The sequence below is a fragment of the Corvus kubaryi genome, unplaced genomic scaffold, assembly GCF_017639235.1.
Source record: "Corvus kubaryi isolate FWS band 111438036 unplaced genomic scaffold, C.kubaryi_AGA036_p1.0 37385, whole genome shotgun sequence".
Lineage (NCBI taxonomy): Eukaryota > Metazoa > Chordata > Aves > Passeriformes > Corvidae > Corvus > Corvus kubaryi.
In genome coordinates this window covers 32,111,691-32,137,460 of record NW_024581127.1, presented here as the reverse complement: position 1 = coordinate 32,137,460, position 25,770 = coordinate 32,111,691, and the positions used below count along the sequence as shown (strand labels likewise).

General features: G+C 42.2%; 1 protein-coding gene across 6 annotated transcripts in view; it reads left to right on the top strand.

Moving 5' to 3' along the window:
• The window catches only part of COL22A1 (collagen type XXII alpha 1 chain), a 221,579-nt gene that overhangs the window by 82,211 nt on the left and 113,598 nt on the right, over positions 1-25,770 (top strand). For all 6 annotated transcript variants that reach the window (XR_006017383.1, XR_006017382.1, XR_006017384.1 and 3 more), the window contains exons 5-12: positions 803-914; positions 7,666-7,789; positions 10,672-10,947; positions 12,051-12,131; positions 12,737-12,850; positions 13,300-13,344; positions 17,364-17,417; positions 18,183-18,218. Coding sequence is in view for 3 of the 6 variants with exons in the window: in XM_042036305.1 (XP_041892239.1) it covers positions 803-914; positions 7,666-7,789; positions 10,672-10,947; positions 12,051-12,131; positions 12,737-12,850; positions 13,300-13,344; positions 17,364-17,417; positions 18,183-18,218 (842 nt within the window). In the remaining 3 variants the exon portion in view is untranslated. The remainder of the gene's footprint in view (positions 1-802; positions 915-7,665; positions 7,790-10,671; positions 10,948-12,050; positions 12,132-12,736; positions 12,851-13,299; positions 13,345-17,363; positions 17,418-18,182; positions 18,219-25,770) is intronic.

Here is a 25,770-nt window from a genome sequence, read left to right as displayed (position 1 = left end):
TGGAGTGGACACACAGTGGAGGTCCATGAAAAAGATGAGAGGACTGGAACACCTCTGCTGTGAAAAAATTTTGAGAAAGTTGGGGATGCTCAGCTTGGAGAAGTGAAGGCTCCAGGGGGACTTTCTCATGGCCTTTCAGTATATAAAAGGGCCTTGTAAGGAAGAAAGAGGCCTTTTATCAAGGTCTGTAGTGACAGGACAAGGTGCAACAGTTTTAAGCTGAAAGAGGGTAGATTTAGATCGGAGATAAAGAACTAAATTTTTACAATGCGGGTGAGGAGACACCAGACTAGGTTGCCCAGAGAAGCTGTGACTGCCCCATCTCTGGAAGTGTTCAAGACCACGTTGGATGGGGCTTGGAGCAATCTGGGCTAGTGGAAGGTGTCCCTGCCCATGGCAGAGGGATTGGAACTAGATGATCTTTGAAGGTCCCTTCCAACCCAGAACATTCTGTGTTTTCTATTAGTCTATGAATAAGAGCTTTAGCCTGCACTTGTGCATTTTTCTCCATGGCAGTTAATGAATTATGCAGCGTTTTCAGGATGTTGTGGCAATGCAAACATTAGCTACTAATTTCTGGAAAACACTGTTCAGGCCTGTGACAGCTTGAATTTAAGCTTGGTTTTGAGTTTTTTGACTGAGAGGATTAGACCATATCAGAATTTTGTTCTGGCTTTTCCCAACAGGAACAAGACTCGTTTCTGAAGTGCAGTTTGTGGGCTAAGATATCCATGTAGTTACAGTTGGAGGCATGTCCCACTGCCTGATTAATGTCTTTTATTTATGTTTCTGTAATGGATAGGATTTGACCTGATGGATTCGTTCAGCGTGAAGCAGATTTTTGGAATGAAAGAAGATGGGATTCAGAGTGCTTATGTACGGCTTGGAAGCTTTCCGGTTGTTCAGAAAACTGAGTGAGTACTCCGGGTTTTCACTTTATTTTCATCTGAACCTCTGCCTTACATTATTTGGTTCCTCTAGGTTAACCTTGTAGTAGTTATCTGGTACCTACAGGTTTATTTCTGCTTTGAGTAGCTCTTTCAGTTCAGCTCACAGAATATGCACGACGTGATCAGGAGTCTCAGCAGTAACTACAGGCTCCATCCTGGCAGAATATGAGCTGTGTTTGGTGTATCTGAGTGGTTCTGAGGAGCAGTATCAAGACATTCACAAAAGAACTTAGGGCTTCATAAATAGCTTCTAAAGGGAATATTTGGTAACACTCCCACTGAGATGGAAATTAGCTAAATTGTGACGAGTTAGCAAATATGGGTTCTGGCCTTGTAGAAGAATGAGCAGGTTTTAATCCTGTGTCAGCATGGATTCAGTCCTCAGAGTCTTTTCTCACCTAAGGCTGCCAGTAGTGTTGCAGTCTATCACAAGTGTTTCTTTGGGTTGTCACTTGAGCCCTGCTAGCATTAGCCTTGAAAAGAGTGAGTGCATAATTGCACTGAGTAACTGTGAGCCATAGATTGAATTGTCATCATTAACATTTTTGCAGTAAATTTCTCTATGCTGGTTTGAACTTCAGCTTAAAAAAATCAATAATACTTCTTTTCCTTCTTATGGATGAGGACTTTTATTTTTCAATCTGTTTTTAGCTCTTTTACTCAGCTCACTTCATTTTTGAGATTGTCCCATGAATTACATTTGCTTGATTTCACAATATTTTTTTTTCATCCTGGAACCAAACAGGATTGATGTACTCTTTTCCCCTCCCCCTCTTTTTCCATGTTAATACACAATTAAAAAAAATAAAAAGTAAAAATATGACATACTGAGAGGAAAACTGTTTTCTCTAGAGTCCATAAATGATATCAAGTCCAAGGGTAAAGAGAGTCATGATCAGTGATCTCATTCAACACAGCTAATTAAAATCATCTTAGGTTTGGTATATACATAACTGGTCTGAGTGTGGATGGGAATAAACCATCAACCTATTTCATTTGGATGGGAATAAACCTATTTCATTTGTCTCACTATGATCTCTGGGTTCTGGGTGATACTATGACAAATAGTGCAATCCTTGGAGTATAAGGAACAGACAGGAACTGTCACGTATGAGCTGATAATCTTCATATCACACAGCTCAGTCACTGCTGCTGCTGTGCCCAGCCTTAGTTTCCGTAAGTCATTAGGTAGAAATGGAGTGAATGAAAGTTTGAAGAGCTGTGGAGCAAGTAGGATAGTGATAAATTCAAGAAGTACAGCGTAGACAGGTAAAATTAGGAAGCAGCCAACAACTGAAGGGATCATTCTTTGTGAGAACCTCTGGGAAATCAAAGCTTGGTAAAGGGTCTTTGAATAAGGGTCATAGTAGACTGAAAGTCAGTGGCTACTTGACATCAAAAACCAGCAGGGAAGAAAGGCACGCTTTTAAGGATGAATGCAATTAACTGCTGAGGAAAGTTAGCACAGATTACACAGAGTTGTCCATTTGAATCCCTTTTTCAAAATAAGGATTGAAGTACTTTGTTGTTGTTGTTTCTGTTGTTATTTTCTCAGACTGAGGGAGTGAAGCCAGACCAACCAGCTGTGATGACTTTCCATCTGCTCAGATTACGCCCATTTATTTGTTGTTGCTGTTGTCTTTAAAATAAGCACAGTATTTTATGGCCCAGGACAATTAGAAGTAAAACATCCTTAATTAGTAGATTAAAATGAATAAGATTCCTTTTGGATGATTCTGAAACATGGAATTCAAGGAGGACTTTTAAATTTTCAGCCTTTTGTATTATAACTTCCACACTCCTGTGGTTTGGGAATGAACCCAAATGGATATAACACCATGGAAGGTGTTTGCATATTTGGTTCGTTTTAGCATTTGTTTGCCAGGACTCTGAGATGCTGCACATAGGGTCATTGCTCGCAGAAAATGAAATCTTGTAAAGCTCCACAAAACCGATAACTGGAATAATAAACCAAACAAAAACATCTGTTGTGGCTCACAGATAACCTCCAGCAATGTTTAGCAACTGATAGCAACATCTCATAATTAGATACAAAATCATTAACTGAGTAATATATGTGATTGACTTTATTATCTGCTTAAAGGATTTGTATCCTTTTATACAAGCAATAGTACTTCTACAAAGTGCCAGATTAGCTGTCTGGGAAATGTGCCTACTCATCTTCTGATCTGTAACCTACAACTATGAACTTTCTTCCTCTTTGTGGTGAGGCATCATCTGTGAGCAAGCAAACCCAGCAGCCAGAGCTTGGCTGCAGTCAAGGACCTGATCACTGAAGGACACACAGGTGTCTGTACCTGTCTGAGGACTGGCCCCAAAATCTGGCTGGTGCTTGTCCCCACTCTTCATGTAGCTGGGGCTGTCCTGCTGTATGTTCATGGCTCCTCAGTGGATCTTCTGGCCAAAACTGTGCCCCAGATTCTGGTTTTGGATGCTCAGGCTTGTTTCTCATTACTGGTGTCTTGTCTAATGCCAAGATTTTGGCTCACTCTTTTGTTCTGTCATCTCTCTATATCTCCCAGGACCCTCCCCCTGACCATGTCCATCCCTCAGTTTTCTCTTTCCTGGTGTGGTTCCAGCCTGACTTGATCATGATCTTGGCTACCACCTCACAGAATTACCTGATGCTTGATCTAGACGTGATCTCTTTGCTCTTTATATTGGGATAGTGTTGTACCAGTACAGAGTCTTGGGTTGTTTAGGGCATGTATACCTTGGTGTGTATTTCTGGGGACTGTGTCTCCTGACATCAGCTTTGACTGCAGTCACCTGCCTTAGGTTTCTCCATGGGGTCCTGCCCTGGTCTCATCATTTGTCTCCTTCCCAGGGAAGAAATTGTACAAAAAGCTACTGAAACCTCCTACACTGAATATGGAACCTGTTGAAAGTTTCCTTGTTTCTTACTTTTCCCAAACAAATACTTCATATTGAGAACAGCAGAGACAAAAAAGCTTGTTCATCTTAGAGAAGGGAAGAGTCAGGGAGGGAGGATCTTACCCATGTGTATAAATACCTGATGGGGAGGAAACAAAGATTATGGAGCCAGAATCCTTTTAGTCATATTCATTGACAGGACAAGAAGGAATAGGAACAATTTAAATCCATTAAATCTAAACACAAGAAAAATCTTTTTAGATAAGATGATCTCCAGAGGTCCCTCACTGTCTCCTATTTCTAACAAGGTAAAGGAGATAAAGCATGATGGAGGTGGAATGACTGAAGGCTTTTTCGGTCTTGTGGAGAGTAAAGGACTGTAGGGAGAGCTGAGAAACAGAGAAAAGACTGCAGCAAGGAGAGGAGAACAAGTTGTTCACATGGCTTCTTGTGGAAAAAAGTTGTTTTGGGAAAATTAAACTACAGCAAGTGAGATTTAGGATAGATTCCTTTTTCTTACAGCATGTAGGACAGAGAAACACAGGAAGAAATTACCTAGAGAGGTTGTATCTTTTCCATCACTGAGGTTTCTGAAGTAGAAGCCAAAAAGATGCCTGCCAAAGATGTATGAGACACATCCTTCCACAGCCTTTTTCCTTTTTCCTTTTCCCTTTTTTATTTTTATTTTTTTCTCCTGTCATTCTAAGACCCTCTGGTGATGAGAAGCATATGGAAATGAACTGGCTTTCTTCAACTTGGTTTTGCAGATCTTAGTGGGTTACATTTCCTATTAGTGGGTTTTAGCTTTGTAAAATTGGTCAGATTGCTCAAGTACATTAACTACACTCTTCCTCACCAAACACCTATTAAATGCTGTTACATTCAGTGTCTGAAATGAGAACTGATACTATCATTTTTTCCACAGGGTTATGATAGATGTGGGATCTCATGCTTATTGTCCCAGATGAAAGCTCTTATTGCAAATTAAAGCATGTGAGGTTGCTATATATTGAAATTCAGCAATGGTTAAGAGAGTTTTCTGCCTTCTTATTAATTTTTTTTTCTTTGTACAAGTTGTGATTCACCTGACCTTGTAGTTGAGTTAATTGACTCTTAGACTAACCTTCAGCACTAGGGGATTATTTTGTCTTGGAGTTTTATTAGGGCCTCTTCTGCAATCTATCCTGTTGTCAGAATTATAGAACAAGGAGCTGGCAGAATGCTCCCTGTCGGTACCAGCAAAGTTCCACAATATCGATCATCAGTTCAGTTCAGCCTTGTGTGAAAGAAGAACATAAAACATTTCTGGGGACAGCAATCCCTGCTCTTGGATCCCCAAGTAAAGCTGAACTTCTAGATGGAGATAGTTTTTAAATGAGGAAATAAGTTAAAACTCCTCAACAAAGTTTTTGTTATTTATGTAGCAATGCAGCTCTGTAAAACATACAGGGACCAATGACTTCAGAAACAGCTTTTGTCACATCTTCAAAGCAATGAGAGTGTCTTTAGACTTGCTTTTGGCATGAAACTTTTCTCTGTTGGAAACTTGCATCTGGTTCCTCAGCAGCTTTAAAAATCAGTTGAGGGTGGCAGGTAATGGGTCATTATGGCTTTCTGTCAGTTTAAATCTACTTGATGGGCTGTTTGTCAGCCTTGTGTGATGAGGTGTGGCCAGGCTCACAGGGATATTTAGGTACCTAACTCCCAGTTATTTCTGTGGGTATTAAGCATCTGAAAACCCTTTTTGAAATTAAGCTTGCATGATGATAGTCCTGTTCCCAGCTCAAAGCTGTCCAGAACCATAAAATCGTTAACTTTGGAAAAGCCCTATAAGATCACTGAGTCCAACAGTTATCCTACACTTCCACGTTCACCACTAAACCATGTTCCCAAGTGCCACATCTACACTTTTATTTGAACATTTTCAGTGATGGCAAATCCACCACTTCCTGAGCAGACAGTTCCAGTGTCTGACCACCTTTTCAGTAAAGAATTTTTTCCTAGTATCTAGTTTAAGGCAATGCTCCTTCTGCATCCTACTTCTGTTCACCTCCAGGTGCTCCTTCTGGTTCTTCTTGTAGCTTTGCTAACTTCCAGGCAACTGGGGCCTCCCTGGTTAAAATAACTAGTACCAAAAAGTGAGACAGCCTTGTCTGCTCTCCTAAAGGAAGGATTTTGTAGGGGAGCTAGTGGGAGCCTGGTTCAATTTTCTTCTGTGCTGGAAGAATTCAGAGAGTCTCTGTGTCCCCAGAGGGAAAACCAACTTAAAATTATGCATATCCTGCAGGGGAACTTTATACAGAAAAAGCCATATTAATGGATGAAAACAGAGTGTTCTGAATGTATAACTTGTCTGAAAAGATAGGAGATTCAAAGCACAGATTAAAATATGATTGAATATTTTGGCATTAGGAAAGACTGGATCTCAACCTTTGCTGCAATTGCAAAACAGTATTCTGGAAATTTTGAGGACTGTTTGCTTTTAATACAATTAAAGGCCTCTAGTTTTGTGTGCCTTGAACTGTGCCAATTTCTGCATAGTGATGGATTATGTCAACTATTCAACATTAAGACAATATCTTCATAGTTTGCTCTTCATTAATTGCTGCCATTATGTTTTGTTTTCTATCGAGTGTTTATGCCTGACTACTCAGATATCCTGAAGCAAAGACATTATATTTGGGAAGGGTTTCTTTAGGAATGATGAAAGGAGCTGGTTGGCTTGAGCATGAAGAACAATGTTAACTGTGACTCTTCAGGTGGGAAAACAGGTGGCTTAGAGGCATTACAAGCAAAGTTTGAAAAATCATGTGTGGTATAAAAGATAGAAAAAGAATAGGTTCATTGTGTTGTCCCTGATAAGAACTGAGTTAGGACCTAAACAAACAGGAGGATGCCCATCATGCAATGGGCAGCAGAGGGTGATTCCTTGTCAAGGCAAGTCATGAATGTCATAAGTCTACCTGAGTACAAGAGGAGGATGCAGAAGTCTAAATGAGATAAATCCATAAAAATTTATTGATATAGAAATTTCATTTGTCTCTGAATTAAACTCCTGGATTCCAAAGATCTGGAGGTAGGAGAGAGATGTTTTTTCTGTTCATTCTTGTTCTTAGGCATCCAATAATGGCTAGTAACAAAAAAAATAGTAATACTGGATTATTTATCCCTTCTGTCCAGCCCTGCATCCCTATGTTATGCCAGGTTTTTATGCTGGACTAGAGAAAAACAGTGTTGGATTTGGTTACTTCATATGTTTGGTTACATGCAGGGGTTGTGGTGTCAGGCTGAGTAAATTTCTGCCTGATGTGTTTGCAATGTTTGATTTCAGAAGCTTCTGTTATCCAGGGCCACCAGCTAAGGAATATCTTGGAAAGACATGAGCTGTAGTGCCTGTTTTGGGGCAGATATTATAATGTTGTTGCTATAATTTGATGGCTTTATAGAAGGTTTTGGGTGTTCCTGGCCATTCTTGGAAGGCACAGGTCTCCAGTGCATCTGGAGCAGAACAGAATTATTTACACATTGTGTGAGTGGAAGCATGAAGTGAAAAACAACGTTTTTAACATGGTGGATACTCAACTGCAGATTTCTTTTACATTTTATCCAGTTTGAGAGCTTCACCATTGGAATGATAAAAGGGCTCCACAAAGACAGAACCTGGAGGGCACAAGCTCATGTTCATCTCTCTCCAGGCTTCTGAATAAAGCAGATTTTTTAGGAACTTTAGAAAGTGTTGCTGGGACATGGAGAGAGTTTTAGACGTTCTGCTCTTCACTGCTAAGCCTGATACATTGCTCTTTTTCCCCTCCCATGCCAGGGATGTATTTCCACAAGGCCTGCCTGATGAATATGCCTTTGTAACTACTTTCAAATTCCGGAAGGCTTCCAGGAAAGAAGACTGGTATATCTGGCAGATTATAGACAAGTACGGCATACCACAGGTAAGAGGCCCTTTTGCAGTGTCTTGGTTTTGAAAGACAGGTGTCTGCTAAGGAAGGCAGAAGCCTCCCTTGAAGTGGCAGATATAACCCCTTTCCCTCTGAGTTATTATAATTTTGAAATCAAGGGCCTTTAGGCAAAGATGTGGGAAATAGGAATAACAGTTCTTTACTATATATATATAACCAGTCAAACAAAACAGCAATAACTATGGCAGTAACAGCAAACACAAACCCAGTGCCAGCCTTCTCGGCTGCGGGGCCCTTTCCCCTCGGGTGCAGTTCCGCTCGCAGCCGGCAGGGGCGCTGGCAGCTCCCGGTGAGCAGGGCAGGTGCGATGGTTCCCCCGCGGCTGCAGGGGGCGCTCCGGAGCGAGCTCGGGGAGCACGCGGCACCGGTGCCCCGGGATCCCGGGAAGGGATGGGATAAAGGCTTCACAAACCCCTGGGCAGCCGATCCCGGGCTCTCAGGAACAGCAGGCTGGAACGGCAGGCTAGAACGGCAGGGACGATCACAAATCCCGGGTGGCAGACGAGATGTATCCAAACAGGGAACCCCCCCGGAGGTCTGGGCAGGCAGGGCGAGCACGGCTACAACGCAGCGAAAGCTCGAAGCAGCAGCGGGGCAGGGCAGCCACAGCCCGGCCTCCAGCAGGGCAGGGAAGCGGCTTTTGGGATCCTGGCGTTGTTTCCAGCAGAAAGAAAAACGGCCGAAAAAAAAGGAACCAGCAGCTCCTTTCTCTCCAGCTTCTCTCTCCTGATGCTGAGAGGGAACTGAACCCACACCCAGGTGAAACAAAAGAGTGGCCAGGCCCTTTTGTCTTCTCTTAAGCACCCAGCGATTTATCGTCTTAGTAACAGAATGGGGGAAAATTCCTTTAACAGACAAAAAACTAGATCTCTTAAAACCCCAACATGCAGACAGCAGGAACAGCCTTCTTTTTATTTTTTTTTTTTGCCATGTGCTAATTTTCTTGCCTTAACCTCCCACTCCTTTTTCTTACGAACTAATAAAAATCCCATTACTTTTTCAGTGCATTTGGCTGAAAATGTTTTAGTTCAAACCCTGAAGAAAGGTTTGTATACACCTTGGTTCTTATTAGAATGCAGGTAAATGTGTTAGTTGGAAAGGGGGACAAAAAAATACCATCCTTGCTCTTGAAACTAGTGTTGGGTTTTTGGTTGTTTTGTTCAGACAGTTCTACTTAGGGAAAATATTTTGCCTGCTTGGAAAAAGATGTCACAGAGATGTACTACAGAGCAGTGAATTATGTCAGGTTTTGCCAGACTTCTAGGTATCCTGTAAATTATGGGTTCCTGTTCTGGATGTGGGTGTAACAACACCTATTATAGCTCCATAACCCTGAGTCCTGACTGCTGCACAATTTGATTTAATAATTTCTTTTGCAAGTACTTTCAGGTTCTCAGGAAAAACATACTATAAGTGTGTACTAAAGGGCTGTTTGTCCCTACACAACATGTTCTTAGCAGCTTGGCAGAGTTGAGGTTTTTGATGGTGCTGTACATTTTTTTGCTCAGCACCAAATATAGTGATGATAGCATTACCTAGGACTCTAACGTGGGCTGTCAGCATGGGCTCACATAGTTAAAATAATTCAGTATTGCTGCTTTGGGACCGGTATTTAAAAGGATTTTGGGAGCTCTCAGTGAAGGATAAGTGCAGTTTGAAGAGTTAGATAACTGGGTTTGAGACAATGGTAAAAGGTTTATATGAAAGCTATTATCAGCTGCACTTTGTTAAATGAAATTGGTTTACTGTGCCACATGCATTCCTAGTTGCTGCAGAGTGAGAATGTGTGAATCACTTAGTATTTCTAGAAGGAAGTTGAAAGCTTGAGCTGCTCAAGTGAGAAGAGAAAAAAACACTCGATATTTCCAGTAATAATTTCAAAAGTGCCTTAAATTGTGGTGCCAGAAGTGCCTTGGAGCCCCATCAGCCTCCTTTCATGTAAAGTTGGTTGTGGTTTGGCCACTCCCTTGCAGTCCTGCACAGTTCAGAGATGCAGGCACTCCTGAGCCAACACTGATCCGAGCTGGCATTCCCAGGCAGAGCAATGCTCAGCTGCACGGAGAAGTTGGGTCAGATGTGGAGTCAGCCTACCCCGGGCTCCGCACATCACTCACAGCGTGGTGCCAAGGTGGCCCAAACTCCTTCCAGCCCTGCAGCTTGTGGATACACTATTCCTGGCTCTGCCTGCTCCATTCCCTGCTGCTTGCTGGTAACTGCCTGACTTTGGTGAAAGAAGATCCAATTTGTAAATGAACTCAAAAGTTGCATGTCTTCAAAAACCTATTTTTGCCTGCTCTGTAGCTTGCAGGACAGGGGACGGGGTGTAGCTGTAGTTTTCTATTCAAAGCACCTGAAATAAAGTGTGGGCAGTGCCACAGCTCAGCAGGATGGTTTCATACCAGCAGTGAGATATTTTTCCATATCCCAGGGGACAGTTGAGGGCATGTGATGGGAGTAAAGAGCCTGCTGGGAAGTAGTGGAGCAGTACACAGGATAGAGGAATCCAAACCAGGTCCAGCTTTGTGCCTTTAGGGAGGTGCCCCTGAGCTGTGTTACCACCCAGCACAGCAGCAAGGTGGCCTGTGCTGAAACCATGCCAAGGGTTGTACTCACAGGAGGAGGCTTTAGCTGGTCATGGGTCTGCACCAAAACCTGTGCAGCCCCATCTTATTTACCAGCACAGGTGTAGGCTCCCTGTCCACATCTCCCACAAAATTTTGTCCTCTGCTCTTTGCTTGGGCTTCTCACCACAGCCTGTGCCATCCCTGGCTTTGGGGTGTCGGTGGTGGTGGAAAGCAGTCAGGAGAAAGGGGAAGGCTTTCTTCCTCAGCAAACCCCCTTCTGTTTCCTTGCAGGTCTCGATCCGGCTGGATGGAGAGAACAAAGCTGTGGAGTACAATGCTGTTGGACTCACCAAGGACGCTGTCAGGGTGGTCTTCCGAAACACACGGGTCAGTGACCTGTTTGACCGCAACTGGCACAAAATCGCCCTCAGCATCCAGGCCAAGGCTGTCTCGCTGTACATAGACTGCAAGCTGGTGCAGATGCTGCCCATTGAAGACAGGGAGAACATTGACATTCAGGGAAAGACTGTGATTGGCAAACGCTTGTATGACAGCGTCCCCATTGATGTAAGTACTGCACTTGCTGATTAGAGCTGGGGTAACATTCAGCTTTGGGTTTGCAGTCTGTGAATGAGTGGGGTTTTGGGGGTTATGTTGTGATCGACCCTTTTCCTGAGACAGCATTGCTGAAATGCTGCCAGTGTTACATAGCAAACACAGATTGGCAGCTTATGATGTACAGGACTTGCTGTATTTTTAAGTGAGACTGTATCTCCATAAGAGAGATTAAAAATGAGAAGTTTATTTCATCTTTCTGTCTAGTCACAGAATGTGTTACACTTAGAAGCAGAGACAAAATCGTATGCAAATATCATCCAACTGGGTACTGAATTACACAGAAAGGTCTTTCTCCATCTGATCTTGGCATTATGAATGTTTCCACATGTGACAGAAAGAGATGGGGAAAAAAAAGAAGCTTGTTAACTCAGGAGAGTTGTGATATATTCTCCATTCCTCAGATATTAAGTTTATAGAGCAAAAGCCATATTAATGGATGAAAACAGAGTGTTCTGAATTTATAACTTGGCTGAACCAAACTCAAATTTACAACTTGACAAATGAACCAAAGTCGAGACACACAGGCTGATTGTCCAGCAGCAGTGTTACCCTGTTATAATTTATGTGTGATCGTTTTGTGTTTGAGACTTGTAAAATCTTTCTTAGCTGTGCAAAATGGATGGCACATGCATATCAAATGTATTCGTAACGTTTCTCACGCAGGAATAAATGGTCAGAAGATGCAAGGCACAACAGGAGAAAAACAGACCTTGTTGTCTAGATGAAATTCTAGGAGGGATAGACGTGGCCAGGATGTGTCTTCTCAGACAGAAATTTGGCCAGAACATGGGGATTAGCATGAAAACCTGCACCAGAATTTGAATAGGCCTTTTCAGGGTCTTATTATCTCATCTCTTGGAGCATGCTGAGATATTGGTTTATTATTGATAGGGGGAGATAGAGATTGACCACAGGATCCATAGAACCGCTCTGAAGTTAGCACCGTCTGGTTTTTGTTTGTATTTGCCTGCTCTGCTTGTGGCCAAGCAAAAGGACACACAGCCTTTAATAATTCACTGTCTCTGAGACTGTTGCCTCCCTTTGTCTCCCAGTTTGATCTTCAGCGGATGGTGATTTACTGTGATTCCCGGCACGCCGAGCTGGAGACCTGCTGCGACATTCCCTCTGGACCAGTAAGCTCCTTTTTGTCATTTATTCATTTTCACATTTCTTCATTGAAATCTATTACATAAATCAGGGAATATGTGGCAGTGTGGGATTATAATTTTGTTTAATAAGGGTGATTGAAACCTAACTATGTAATTGGCCCTGTAGCAGCGCCAGAGGAGGACCACTGCAGAGGGATGAGTATGAGGAATTTGAAGTTTCCAAGTTCTGCTTTCCTTGTCAAACTGTCAGGGGAAACAAAACCCTGAAGTGATGATGGAACAACAGAAATGCAGCATGAAATATTCAACATGTTCCCCACTGGTTTTATTTGGGAACAGCTAAAAACAGTGCCAGTTGCAGCTTATTTTCCTGTGCCCAAATCTCACTAGAAACTTACACCCTCCTTTCACTCTTCTTCCCTCAGTCTTGGTTAGAGAGGTTCATTGTTCATTTTGCCACATTTTCCCCTATTGCTTGGATGAATGGCTTTTGTGGGATTTCATTCCTCATGAGGACACATTTGGCTGTGCATTACACAGTAGTGCCTCTGGGATTTGTCTAAAGTGGGTGGAAGGGGAAACTTTCCAGCATCAAAGGCTTTGTCCTGACCTTGGGTGTTTGGGTGCAGTGCCAGGTCACGGTCCTGACAGAAGCACCTCCCCTGGAAGTGAGGCCCACTGCTGGCAGTGAGCAAGTTGGACATCTGAAGATTTTCAACTGCTCCTGTCCTCCTGGACAAAAGGTGAGTGTTGAGACAAGTGTGTTTCATTTGGGATGTCTTTAGAGGTAATGGAAGTTTCCCCAGGTGTTTTCTCTTTACCTGATTCAGTGATTCTGATCATGCTGGTAGACCTGGTAACAGCATTGAAAACAAAGTGATTGTTCTTATCCAGCCCAGTTATGTACATCCTTTTGCAAATAAAATAAAACAGATTCTGAAGGTAAATGTGGCCACATTGAAAAAAAATCTCATAGCTTTTAAAAGCAATGTTCTTGCTTGTTCTGGCTCTGACTGGGACCTCTGAGAGACCAGCTGCATTGTCATTGCTCCTGAGGGCATGTCAGCTTTATTCTCTTCTCTGCTTAAACCTGAAAACATTTTTGTTGTCCTCAGTAGATGTATGATTGGGCCCCTTGCTTGAATATAAAATGAGAAGATCAGTTTGATTAATCATGTCTTTTTTGTCTTAGGGGGAGAGGGGTCCACTTGGCTTTGAAGGTCCCAAAGGTCAAAAGGTCAGTAGTATGTGCTAGTTCATTTATTTAATTAAAAAAACAACAGTGAAACAATATCAGAGCAAGTTGAGGAGTTGAAGATTTTGAGAAATCAGAGTCAATTCAACATATGACTAAGTTCAGGCAGTTTTGGGTGAGCCTGGGACTGCAGGAGGCTCTAGCCATCTTTTATATTCATTTTATGCTTGCATTTAGGCTTCTCCATTGCTGCTTGATTCCATTCTTAGAGTAAATGTGTTGCAAAACCCTTTCATGCAGCTTCTAAACTGGCATTTTTGCAAGTTACTGTTATTCACTAGGTCATGCACAGCTTCCATGGTAGGTCACCTGGAAAACAAGGTCATGCTTCCATGCTGTTCCTTGCTCAGCAGTAATACATGTGCACAGTTTAGGTAGCAGCCTTCCAGTCACACTCGAGAAAATCTTGAGACTAGGGGTAAAGAATCAGTTGCAATCTGCTATCCTTAGCAAGATGTCTGAGTCATGGTGTTAAATACAGGACACTTCCCTCAGTACTCTTCTTCCTAGATAAAAGAGTAGGAGAGTGGTCGTGATGTCTGTTCCAAGTTTCACAGCGCAACCTTTGTATTACCCTGCACGTTCCGCAAGCCTCTTTGATATACACGTGTGTGCATTCAGCATGGGCACATTTTCCTTCTGTGCCTGTTTACAAATAGAGCCATGAAGCAATAGACTCACAAGGAGCACTTGTACTGGAAGAAAACAGAGACTCAACATTGCTGGGAAGGTGAAAGTTGGTGGTGTTGGTGGTTCCCAGTTTTACTATCTGTGAAAAGATGTTGGGGAAAAATGTTGTATTCAAAACTATTTCCATCTGAATCACTTCTGCAAATTGAGTCACTGAATTTATACCTGTTTGGTAAATAACCGAGTTGTATCCCACCAAAAGTCACTCAGTTATTATGAAAGACTGTGGGAGGGGAAAGGAGAAATCTCTGGGTCTTAGGTCAAATGTCCTCAGAGGTGTGTTGTCTTTTGGCAAAGCTTGGTCTGCTGTCTGCAAGGAGAAGTTTTGGAGACAAGAATATGCCTTTTGGAGGCTGAGATGAAAGAACATGGGCTCATTACTGCTCAAATGTGCCTGGCTGAAAGCACAGAAAAAGGTTCCTTATGGTTCCACATATATATAAATAGGAGCTTTCTATTTTAATCTGTGACAGCTTAAATAGCGATGGGCTATTTTAAGGAATGGCAAAGCCATGACTGTTGTGAGGAGGTTGCAGAAAAGGCAATGATGATAATGATAAAAGGGCCCTATATCAAGATCCCATTGTCTTTCCCTGCTTTGCCAAGGTCTGTGTGCTGGTGAGGGTGTCCCAGTGTGTCACATGGGACAGTGCTGGGTGCAGGTCACACTAGTGGAACACAGAGGAGTGTATCTACAAGCACAGCATCAGCAGGTTTTCTGGAACAGACCCCAAAAGGGCTGCCCCACTCCTGTGTGACATTCTTCTGGCTGTAGTGGTTTGAGACTTGTACACAGACAAGGCAGGACTGCATCACAGTCTCAAGGACCTGGGGATGATGCCATTTAAATCTGGGATCTGACAACAATTTAGTACAAATGTGATGACTTGAGACAAATGACTTAGCTTCTCTATCTGCTAAATAAGGCACGTAATAGATTTTTCTCCCAGCTTGCAAAGACGTTGTGATTCAATAACATACACTACTCTTGACAGCAGTTCTTACATCACTGTTGCCAAGGACCCGCTTGTCACAGTCCTTGTTCTATGTTCAAGAAAGAATTTTGCTCTTCTTCTCTCTCTCTGCAATGTTACTGAGAGCTAACCAGGCTAAAATGCCGGCCTTGGCAAGGAATTCAATGCTATTTGCAACTCCCCAACATTACCACCTGGTATTTATGTAAGAAAGATGAAGATAATGAGTTTCTGATCTCTCAGTCTTCAAAGGCAGGGCAAAACAGGAGAGCTTGCAGTTATTAAAAAAGTTGAAAAAATTCCTGGGAGATAAACACCTCTGCCTCTATCCCCCATGCTGCCAAACTGAGGGTAATGCATGGAAACACAGTTGATGTGTTTTGGAATGAGATTTGGTAAAGGATCGTATTGGGAAACAGCTAGGCAGGAAATAGCTGTGGCAGAACTGGCTAACATGTCTGAAACTGGGTCCTATTGATAAATTTTAGATGGTAATGACAACCCAGTCTGATTTATTTTCCTTCTACAGTCCCTCTGCAGGCTGTGTTGTTTGCAGGCAGCCAGGATGGCTGGTTGGGGCACTGGGCTGATGATCAACAGGCTTCTTCTCTCTTCCAGCAGTGCTATTGATCCAAGTTTACAGAAAATTCTGTGTGAGACGTTTTTGTCCACATAGAAATTACAATTCTTACCTGCCGTTGTGAACTTTGTGAAGTCCAGTATATTAGACAAGCTCTAGCAAGATATATCTTTTCCTCCAAATTAGAAAGGTTTTGTACTTTCAGTGACTTAAAAGAGATGGCTGCATAAAAATTTTTATGAATTTTACCACAGCCTTCTTAATATTACTGTGACATAACTTTTGCATATATGCTACTTATTCTGTGAGTTTTCTTTCTTTCAGCAAAAAAAACAAAACAGAAAGGTTAAAGAAAGAAACTTCATATTTCCTGTGCTTTCAAAAGCATTTCTTCACCTGGGGAAAAGAAAGCATGATCCTGGCAAATGTTTTCAGTGTCTGGTGCTGCTAAGCACATTTTTTGAGGGGGCATAGATCAGGATAAATTCGATAGAGACACAAAATTAAATCCTGCTGTGGTCCATGTGGGGAGATTTGGGGAGAGCAGGGGTCGTCAGACTTATTGATGCTGTGGTACTGGAGGGTTCTGCTCCAGGTCTGAGACTTTTTCAGCTTGATATTAAGTCTGTACTGAAGTCCACAGTGCCTAAATTCCCTACTAGCAAAAAACGATGGGAGGCACAAATAGGTGAGCATGTTGTATTTGTTAGTGAGGGATGGGATGCTCAGCACAGCAGGTTTCTGGTTTGTACATTTTGGGTGAGAATCAGGAAGGAGCTAGGTAGAGGTGTGTGGGCAGAGCCCTCTCCTCCCCAGCAGCTCCCAGTGCTGGAGGAATTGAACTGATGGTGACACTGCACATAGCCCTAAACTAGTTCTAGTAGTGGATATATCCTCTGCTGGTCCTTCCTCTGGTTTTGAGACCACAGAGCAGTGTGTGAAAATGATTTATGGGTATTTTTTCTGCACTTGCTGGGTTTGGTAACACTTCTAGTTCTGTATCTGATAAATATTTATGAAATTTTGTATATTCTTTGATTCTTTATCCCTTTTACCCCGTCCTTTTTAGGAGAAAAGTGAAAGAAAATTTCGCTTGGTTTTTGATTGACCACTTTTCTCCCTTCCTCCCTATGGATGTCTTTCTCCAGTTATAATTTTTCCAACCATCATAAATTGTACCTTTTCAACTGTCTCTTTTCTATGTTCCTTTCCCTCTCTGTCATTGGAACAAGCAGAAAGAGTGACTCTGTGTGTGCTGCACACTTGTGGGAGGGAAGAGTTACCTGACACTGAAAATTTAGTGTGACTGAAAACAAGGGTTTTGAATTAAAAAGAAAAACAACAAAAAACTCTCAAATCTTAACAGTATTTTCAGGTTTATTTTTTGAGTATTTTAGGCATGTGCACTCTTAGTCTTCTGCAAAGCACCTTTCCAAGTACCTCCTCTCTTAATAAAAATCAAGGACTTTTGAAGTACCTCACAGGAGAAAACTCTCTCTTGCCAGTGCACTCTGAAGGCTTCTACCTGTATTTTCATATGAAAAATAGAATAGAAAATCAATCTGAAGACTTGGATATTCAAGACATGCAATTAGGTACACCCAGTCCTCAGGGCAGGAGCTGAAATCTTGGCTGTAGAGACTGGTGGGAGCAAAAGTGTCCATAATTTCAGTCAAACCCTTGTTGCATCACTTTCCTTCTTTGTCTAAGAAAGGAATGAATTAACTCTGTGATAATAAAACATTTTCTATTTCAAGGGAGAAAGAGGCATCCCAGGGCTTCCTGGACTCCGAGGAGAAAAAGGAGAGTCAGTAAGTAAGAAACATCCAATGATTTTGCTAAAGGAGATGAAAATGTAAGTAGCTGTTTTCTCCATGTTGAGAACCTGCTCACAGTGTTGTGTGCCCTGGTTGAAGCTGTTGCCTCTGCTGGACCTGAATCCCAGGAGGAATCTGATCTTCCTGGCATTCACTGTCCTCTCTTGGAGAGGGGGAAATGGAGGGTTCAGCCCTGGGTACAGCTGATAACTGACTTAGTATGGACCTTCTAATTAAGTATGTGACTTGGATGCACTTGATTATATCACAGCTGCACCTCTGCTGGGGACAATATGAGGCAACTGAACACAAAGAAGATGCAAATCTCTCTCGACTATTTACAGTCAGATGACCAAGATACAGCCTTCCCCAGCTGCAATTAATGCAAATGCCAGACTGAGTTTTTAGGCAAGAAAATCTTTAACCCTATGTAAAATTCATTCCAGTAAGCCTTGTTGGCAACGTTGCTTTTGGAAATGTAGCATCAGACTCTTCCCTGAATAAAAAATAAGATGTTTTTTCTGGCTGCAGTAGGAGAATTTGGGATAAGTTTTTTAGTTTGTCACTGAATTATTATCAAGGAATTATGCCCAAGGAAAATTGCATTCCCTATAGTAGCTGTGAGGTGACTTGTGTGTCTATATATAAAGAGAGATAGATCTTGGATAAATAACAAGGAAAACATGAAATATGTATTTGTAGTGTTGTTTGATATCCTTGTTTTCAAATGTACATTTTCTCCTCTTTTTTCATTTCTAGGGCAAAGCCTATGGCATAGGAGAAAAAGGAGAAAAGGTAAGATCTAATCCTTCACTGTTCCAACAAATGAGTTGCTTGCTGTTGCCTTCTGTAGTTCAGAGGCTGCTTTTGGAGTGCACAGGATGCACAGATCTTTGTGGGGAACTTTTATGCCTTGTTATGCCTCCTTCTGCAGACAAGCTTTTGAGTGTTCATTGCTTTTTCCCCTTTGTGTTCTTGGAGTTTCTTTGTGCACTGCCCATGGAAAATCTTATCAAACTGAAATCATAATCTTTGCTTTGTGTAAGGAGCAGTGAGTTCGTGGAGGATAATGCACTAAAGAAATTGGCTGGAAGGATGAAAAACAAAAGGAAAGCATAATTTTGAATTTATTGAATTTTCAGCAGGATTAAATTTGGCTTATGAGGAGTCTGTTGTAGTCTTTCTTCCAGTTGGATCTTTTCATTAATAAACTGAATGACAAAAGCTGGAATACTTTTTTACTTCAAATATTAGGCAGGACAGAGTAATAAGACTTGGAGGTTTAAACTGAGGACATGGAATAACCACAGAAAATTTCTGGTTTATCTGTCTGGGAAAACTCTTTCATTGGTGATCAACACTGGGAAACAAGTAGCATGACTGGATTAATTTGCATTTTAAAAAGATAGTGATTTTGAGGCAATTCTGGCTGCAAACTTTCTGTTCTGCACAGAAAAATGAGTCTGGATGCCTAGATTTCAGAGGAGAATTAGCTCTTTCTGTCTGTAGCTCCATATCACACCTGGTTGAGGGTGTTTTCCTTTTGATAAAAATGAAATTTCAAGTTGCAGCAAACAATAGAAAAAGACTGACAGGAGGGTATAGGAGACAAATGTATTAAGGAGGGAGTCATGGCTCATTTTGAAAATGAGATTAAGAATCTGTTGGGCTGTTTCTCAGGGAATCTGTGGCTACTCAATTGCTCAGAGAACAATTTTGGACTGTGATCGAAAAGGAAGAATGCTGCACCAGAGAGAACATGGCATTTATGGCCATTGCACCTTCTCATTTGCTCTTTCTGTGGTTATGATATATTGATTGTAAATAGTAGTAATTCATCAGGTGAAATTACAATCAAAATGGCAGGAACTATTATTGAGCCAGGCTAGAGACATGGGGCCATAAAGAACACATTTCTGCATTCATTTTCCTGCAGTCCTCCCACTGACAGCCACTGTTTAGCCTTTGAGACTCAGGATTCAGCCTTTGGAAAGCATTTCGTGTTTGGCAGGTGGTGAGAGTCAGCAGTGTGGTAGGAAGCATGATGTTTATGATATGAGTTGTGCTGTAGTTGAAGCAAGTTCTTGTTTTCTTATGTTTTGAACTCTGCAGAAAAATGTCGGAAAATATATTTCCATCTGTATTATTTTCATGCATAGGCAAATAGATTTGCAGGTCTGGAGGGGGGGAAGTAGAGAGACCTCACAGTATGTGCAGAACTTCTTTGGCTGGAGCAGCCAAACAGCACTGAGTGCCCAAACAAATGCGTAGGCTTGGAGGATGCTGAGTTTATGGTCAGCTTGTTGTGTTTATTTGGTACCTCTGCCAGCTGAGGCAGCTTGTTCTCATCTGTGGAGTGAGGGTTTCTGGTACCCAGGTGTTTGTGCCCCATGTGCACCCAATGGCTGAGTGTCAGTGCTGTTGCTGATGCAGAGCAAAGATACATCAGCTTTATGTTGCTGGCTTGATTAAAAAGGGAGCCTGGGGACACAGAAGCATGAAATCATAGACTATGTCAAGTGGGAAGGAACCCACTGGGATCATCTAATTCAACTCTCTGCTCCTTCCAGGACTACCTAAAACTAAACTCTGTAACTAAGAGCACAATCCATATGATTCTTGAGCTCTGACAGGCTTGGTGCCATGGCCATGTCCCTGCACAGTCTGTTCTAGTGCCCAAGAAGTAGCCAGAACCACAGGGAGTGGGGCTGCAAGTGCCTGCAATGCCAGTTGCCATCTCTACTCCTGAAGAAAAGTAGAATAATGTATGAAATGAAAACCTGAAGAGGAGAACACCTGGAAGTAGAGAATTCATGTGTCTGCTTTGTTTGCCTGCTGCGCTGCAATGGCTGCATGAGCAGGAAATCTTGTTTTTCACTTTGGCTGTGACAGCTTTGTTTCCTTGATTTTCATGAGTACGAGCCAGTGCTGGAAAGCTGGATCAGAGATGCTGGACTTTACTAACAGCTGCAGTCTGTGTGATTGTTGCCGTGCATGTGCTGTGGGATCCTTTAAAAGCATGAGGCTCACATCCTAAATGTTGATGGAACTAAGTTGTCTCACCTTTGAAAAGACTGAGATGACAAGATTAAAATCATCCTCTTACTACAGTCTTGCTCTCCAGCTGTGCCAGTGCCAAACACCTGTCAGACCACGTGTTGCCAAGTACTGTTTGTAGGGCATTTATGTGAGGTCTGAGGCATTTGTTAGATGGAAAATCCTGTGCTTTTCCAGGAGGACAGGAGAGGCACTGGCCTTGCTTCTCCAGGTCATTACCTTGGTTGTATCACCAAGTTAAAGCCAAAAGGATGCTTGTATTAGAATATATAAAATGTCGAGCACAGCATTAGTGGTAAACCAAAAGATAATTGTAGCTGTGGCTAAATTCATGTTGACATGAGGACTTTTGTGACTTTTAAACCCAGGAAACTCACAGTGAATCTTCAAGCAGCAGCCTGGCATGTTCTGCCAGGCTTAAATAGCTCAGAGTGATGTAGGATGCTTTTTATGTACAGAAACATCCATATGCAGCCAAGTTATTGCACACAGATATAAAAAAAAGAAAATACCACAATGCATCTACAGGTGCCCTTGTAAACCTCTCTCAAGTGCATTTCCTGGAAAGGTGGGATTCAGCTATTGCTACTCCGTATTTGATCTTAAATTTCCATTGCTGACTGTCATCTCTCAGCCCTTGGAGTTCTTAACCCCTTTCACATTAGATGTAGTCTGTCATATTTCTGCTCATAAATCTGTTTCCCTTTACTGTGTGTTCATTCACTTTTGCAAATGCTTCTGTTGTTGAACTGATTATTATACATGGGTAAATATCCAATTCTGTAACATCACCACCATGAAAGGGAATGTTCTAGCTTTATTCTGGCAGTCATTCAAGTGGACATCTGCTAAACTAGATAGTCTGATCCTGCAAGGGTTATAACTCCCATCTTCAAATCTCTATTTGTTCAAGAGGAGTAGGGGCAGGAGAGGAGTGAGGGCAGCAGGAGCCGCTGGAGAGTGCAAAAGCCATGGCTCACCGCAACAGGAGAGCATTTCTGAGGATGATTCAAGCAAAAGTCAGAGAATTCATGTCTGAGAAGGGAGGTTCTGCAGAGCATGAGGGCTGCATTCCTGGGGCACAGCCATCCACATGATGAGCCAGCCTTTCTAATGCCTCCATGCAAAATTTAACTGGGAGACTTTCAAAAACTTATCCCTTTGTCTTGCAAGGTACAGAGCATTATGCAATGGTGCTGAGCCACCCTTCCAGCATCCCAAAGGCCAAGAGAAGTGAGAAGGCTCTGCAGGCAGGAAGGTGCTTGCAAAAGTGATGACTTTGGAGAGAATAAGATGAAAATTTGTCAGACTTTGAGTGGTATGGAGATACTAGTAGGAAATTATTTTTCACTCTTTCTTCTGTTGTAAAACTGAAGGGGAAGCAAATCAAGCTACCTGATGGCAAGTTTAAAATTAACAAAATGAAGTTGCTTTTCATCCAGCAGGTCTTGAAACACTTCTCTTCAGTCTGTTCTGGAGGTTAAAATTTTGTGTCTTTAAAACAGTGCATATGAGTTAATTAGAGAGAGACATCTGTAAATCTCTAGTCAGTACAAAGACATTCTTTGCTTCAGGATGTCAGTGGAGCCCTGCAAACTGTGATTGGTGACAGCAGGACAAAATGTTCGAGAAGTCTCCCTAAGGAAAACTAAGGCAGATGGGGCAGGAGCTCACTGCACCTTTGTCTTGACTGCTGGTAGTCGTTCTTAGACTTTTGGTACAACTCTTGAATATTTGTAACACACTCACTGCCCAGAAAGGGACAGAAATTTCCATAGTCTGTTCAGGGCTTAGGCCAAAACTCTCCACACCTTCTGAAGAAGAGTAGGAAAGATGAAAAAGGTGTCATGAAACAACTGGATCAAGTGATCACTACCATGATTTTTCCACAGGAAACCAACTTGTCAGAGGAAAAAACTCTAACCACAAGCACCCACCTTTTGCAGAGGTGGTGGATGAAGGTTTCATTATGTTTTACACTGGGACTTTCCTCACTAATGAGTTTCCAAGATATCCAAGCTTTCTTTTTGTGCTTATCTGTTTCCCTTCATGCTAATAATCACACAGACAGCAAGGAATATGAGAACAACTTTGGTAGATTAAGTCTATATTCTCCTGGAAATTTTTTTTTTTTTCATGGTAATGACTCTGATAAAAATTCAGAAGGATTATTATAGTATTTCTAAGGAGAATAAAATCTCTGAAGTGGCTTGGCTTATTAGAGATGCACTGACTGCAAGACCAAGTGTAGAAAAGAAAAGCAGGCAGATAGTTAAGGCTCTGGGCTACACTGTAGGACATCCAGACTTGGAACTTGGCTCTAATGACCTTGAGCAAAGCAGCTAGTCTTCGTTCCTCGAAAATTAAGCTGAAGAACCTCTTTCTCTCCAGGCTTGTATCTCTTGCCTGCTAGATCCTTCAAACAAAGGCTTTGCTTCCCCTTCCCTTCTCTTCCAAGTTGGAGTTATTGCCATTTCTAGAGCTTCTGGAGAAGCTGTGGAAATCTACTCTGTTAGATACAGTCTCTCCAACACAGAGCCCTGTGCTCTGTCTGCCCTGAGGCAGCTGAATATATGAAAGGCCTGCCCTGAAAGCCCTGTTGCTTTTTACTCCTGTGCTGTGCTGTCAGCAGGACTTACCAAATTAGCACGAGAGCTGTGTCTTTAGATCAGGGCTGGCCAGCATCCAGCAACTTGGGACACAATAAAATGAGTGCAGTTCTACCTGCAAAAATGCTGCAGGCATAGCTGGAGTCTGGTGCTGCAGGGTGGTTCTATGGTAAAGGAGAGCTTTCATGTGTGTATTTCTAAGGGATGCATTTTGGGACCGGAAGATGGTGTGTGTGATTTGCTGGCAGGTAAGGCTCAGACTGACAGTGATACTGTAGAGCCAAGGGCCAGAGGTGAAAGCTTGAAAACAACTTCAGTACAGAGGAGAGGGAAAAACCAGCTGAACTTCTAATAGCAGGATGTGTTCTGTGAGCTCTTAAATGATGTGGGGCCTGAGCTTACACAAACCAAGATACAGTCCTTATTTCTGCAACTTCCAAATAAAGCTATTTATCACTTCAAGAGATATGTATGTCCTTTTCATTGCTGAAACCATGAGCCCAGTGCAGGGAAGATGCTCCAGTGAAGTTACAGACCTTGCTTGGGTTGCTGTGGTGTTCAGATAGTGTTACTAACTCCCTGAACTTGTAAATGCCACCCAGTTTACCCAGGACTGGTGAGCTGAAGGGTTTCCCCTGAGAGACTAAGGCAGAAGCAGGCTGCAGGAGCCTTGGTACATCAGCACCCGTGCCTGCTCCTTCAGTGAGCACATCCAGACAGTAACAAAAGGGGAAAACATCTCCAAGTTCAGAGATAATATATTGAGTTGAAATCTGAAGACCAAAAAAAAAACCCAATGCCCTGTCACTGATGTTCCTTGGAGACAGTGGCTATGGAAACATTGCCTTCTCAGGGTTGCGTTCTAATGTTCTTAGTGCTCAGTTCTTATTTTATTGCAGAATAAAAAGTAATGTGAGCATAGCTAAAACTGACCTAGCAATGAAACCCAATGTTTTGGGTTTGGTTTTGGTTGTTTTTTTTTTTTTTTTTTTTTGGTTTGTTTGTTTGTTTGTTTGTTTGTTTTTTTTGTGCTGGGAATCATCTCTCTCAGCAACTGTTCTTAGCTACTGACTTCATCTAGTTAAGAGCACTTAACCTCTCAGTCCCGCACTTAAACACCTGTATAATAACACCTCATCTACTTCATAAGGCTGTCATGCAGTTCACTGGAGTTGTTCATATCTGGGATTTCTTCTCAGAATCCTCATATTAAAGATGAGTTCTAGTAATATTACTATCTGCCTTAGTATGTTCTGAATCCTCTTGTGTATGTGGCCAATTCTGCTCTGCATGCTGAGCATTTTTGTGTCCCCTTAACTGTAGTTAAAGCACATTCTGCAGAGCTAAATAACCATGGTTTGATGGAGTTCTTTTTCTTACCATAATTAGAGGGTTTTAGATAAATTCTGTGGGTTTCTGTGACCCAGAATAACAGCTGCAGACTGCAATAAACAACTCGAAGACAGCTCACATGCTTATTGTGATTGTGACAGCTTAATTCTCAGCAGTGTAAGAGTAATACTAACTTGGTTCCTTTTTTTTTTCCTTACATAAACTTAGAAAACATGTATTTCTTTTCGTCATTGTCCCCTGGCTGGCAGGTACATTGCTAGTATGCAATGACATCTACTGGCAGCCAGAAGTTTGCAAAGTCTTCAGCACTTGCTTCTTTAGAGGATTTCTCTGCCAAGATCCACTGGCAGTGGAGAAAGGAAGCATCTGAGATTTGCCAGCTTCATGTTTCTTCTGAAAATAAATTGGGCGGAGAAAAAAACAATTGTCTTGATTCTGTAACTGATAAATCTTGCTGGAATGCAGGATGCTCCTGAGAGTGATATTGCAGTGGAAAGGTATGGATTATCTGCCTGTTAGGTGGAAAATAAAACAGCTTTCCCAGCAGTCTGGAGAACACCCTCTGAAGAGCAGCTCGTAGAATGAATCTAATGAATCACAGAGAGCTGAAGCATTACACAAAGTAAGTTGCTATCACTGGTCCATCAAAGGTATCCTAAGCATTCCCTGCTGGTTAATCTCCCTAGTTAAGCAGACAGGTTTTCCCCTTTCCACTGATCAAAGCTGTTGCTGGGCTGTTCTTGTTTTTGTGATGGCTGAGAAGGTGCAGGTGCCTTGTTCATGGGCTCTCTGAAGGTGCAGGTGAGGGCAGCTGAGACAGGGCAGCACTGGATTTTATGCTGTTCTTAACTTGCCCAAGTGCAACTCTGGACACCTTTAATTTCCTCTTCTGGATTTCTCACCCTTTTTCTTAAGCACTACCTTGAGGTTTTGTCTCCCAAAGCAAACAAGGCCTTCTGTCTCTGGCAGTGACAGGATGATGGTGTTTTGGGGTCTCAGACCCTGCTGAATAATGAATGTACACATAGTACTAAGCGGCAGATAAGGAAAATGCGAGGGTTTTTTATCATGTCAAATGCTTGCTTTCCTGCTGAAGCAGTGTGTGGACCCTTAGTGGTTGTTGTTTCAAGGATATCTGATACATTTGGTATTGGGAGTAGGTTTGGGTCTCTGGAGACTCTGTTTTATTTCTGTCCTTGTCACTTGCTCCAAATGAGATCTTGACCAGAGCTTTTCCCTTTCTTTTACCTGTGTCAAAGTACAATGAAGATGGATCATAACTTTTTCATGACGTCTGAGATGAAAAAGACCTAGGGAGCAGCACGACT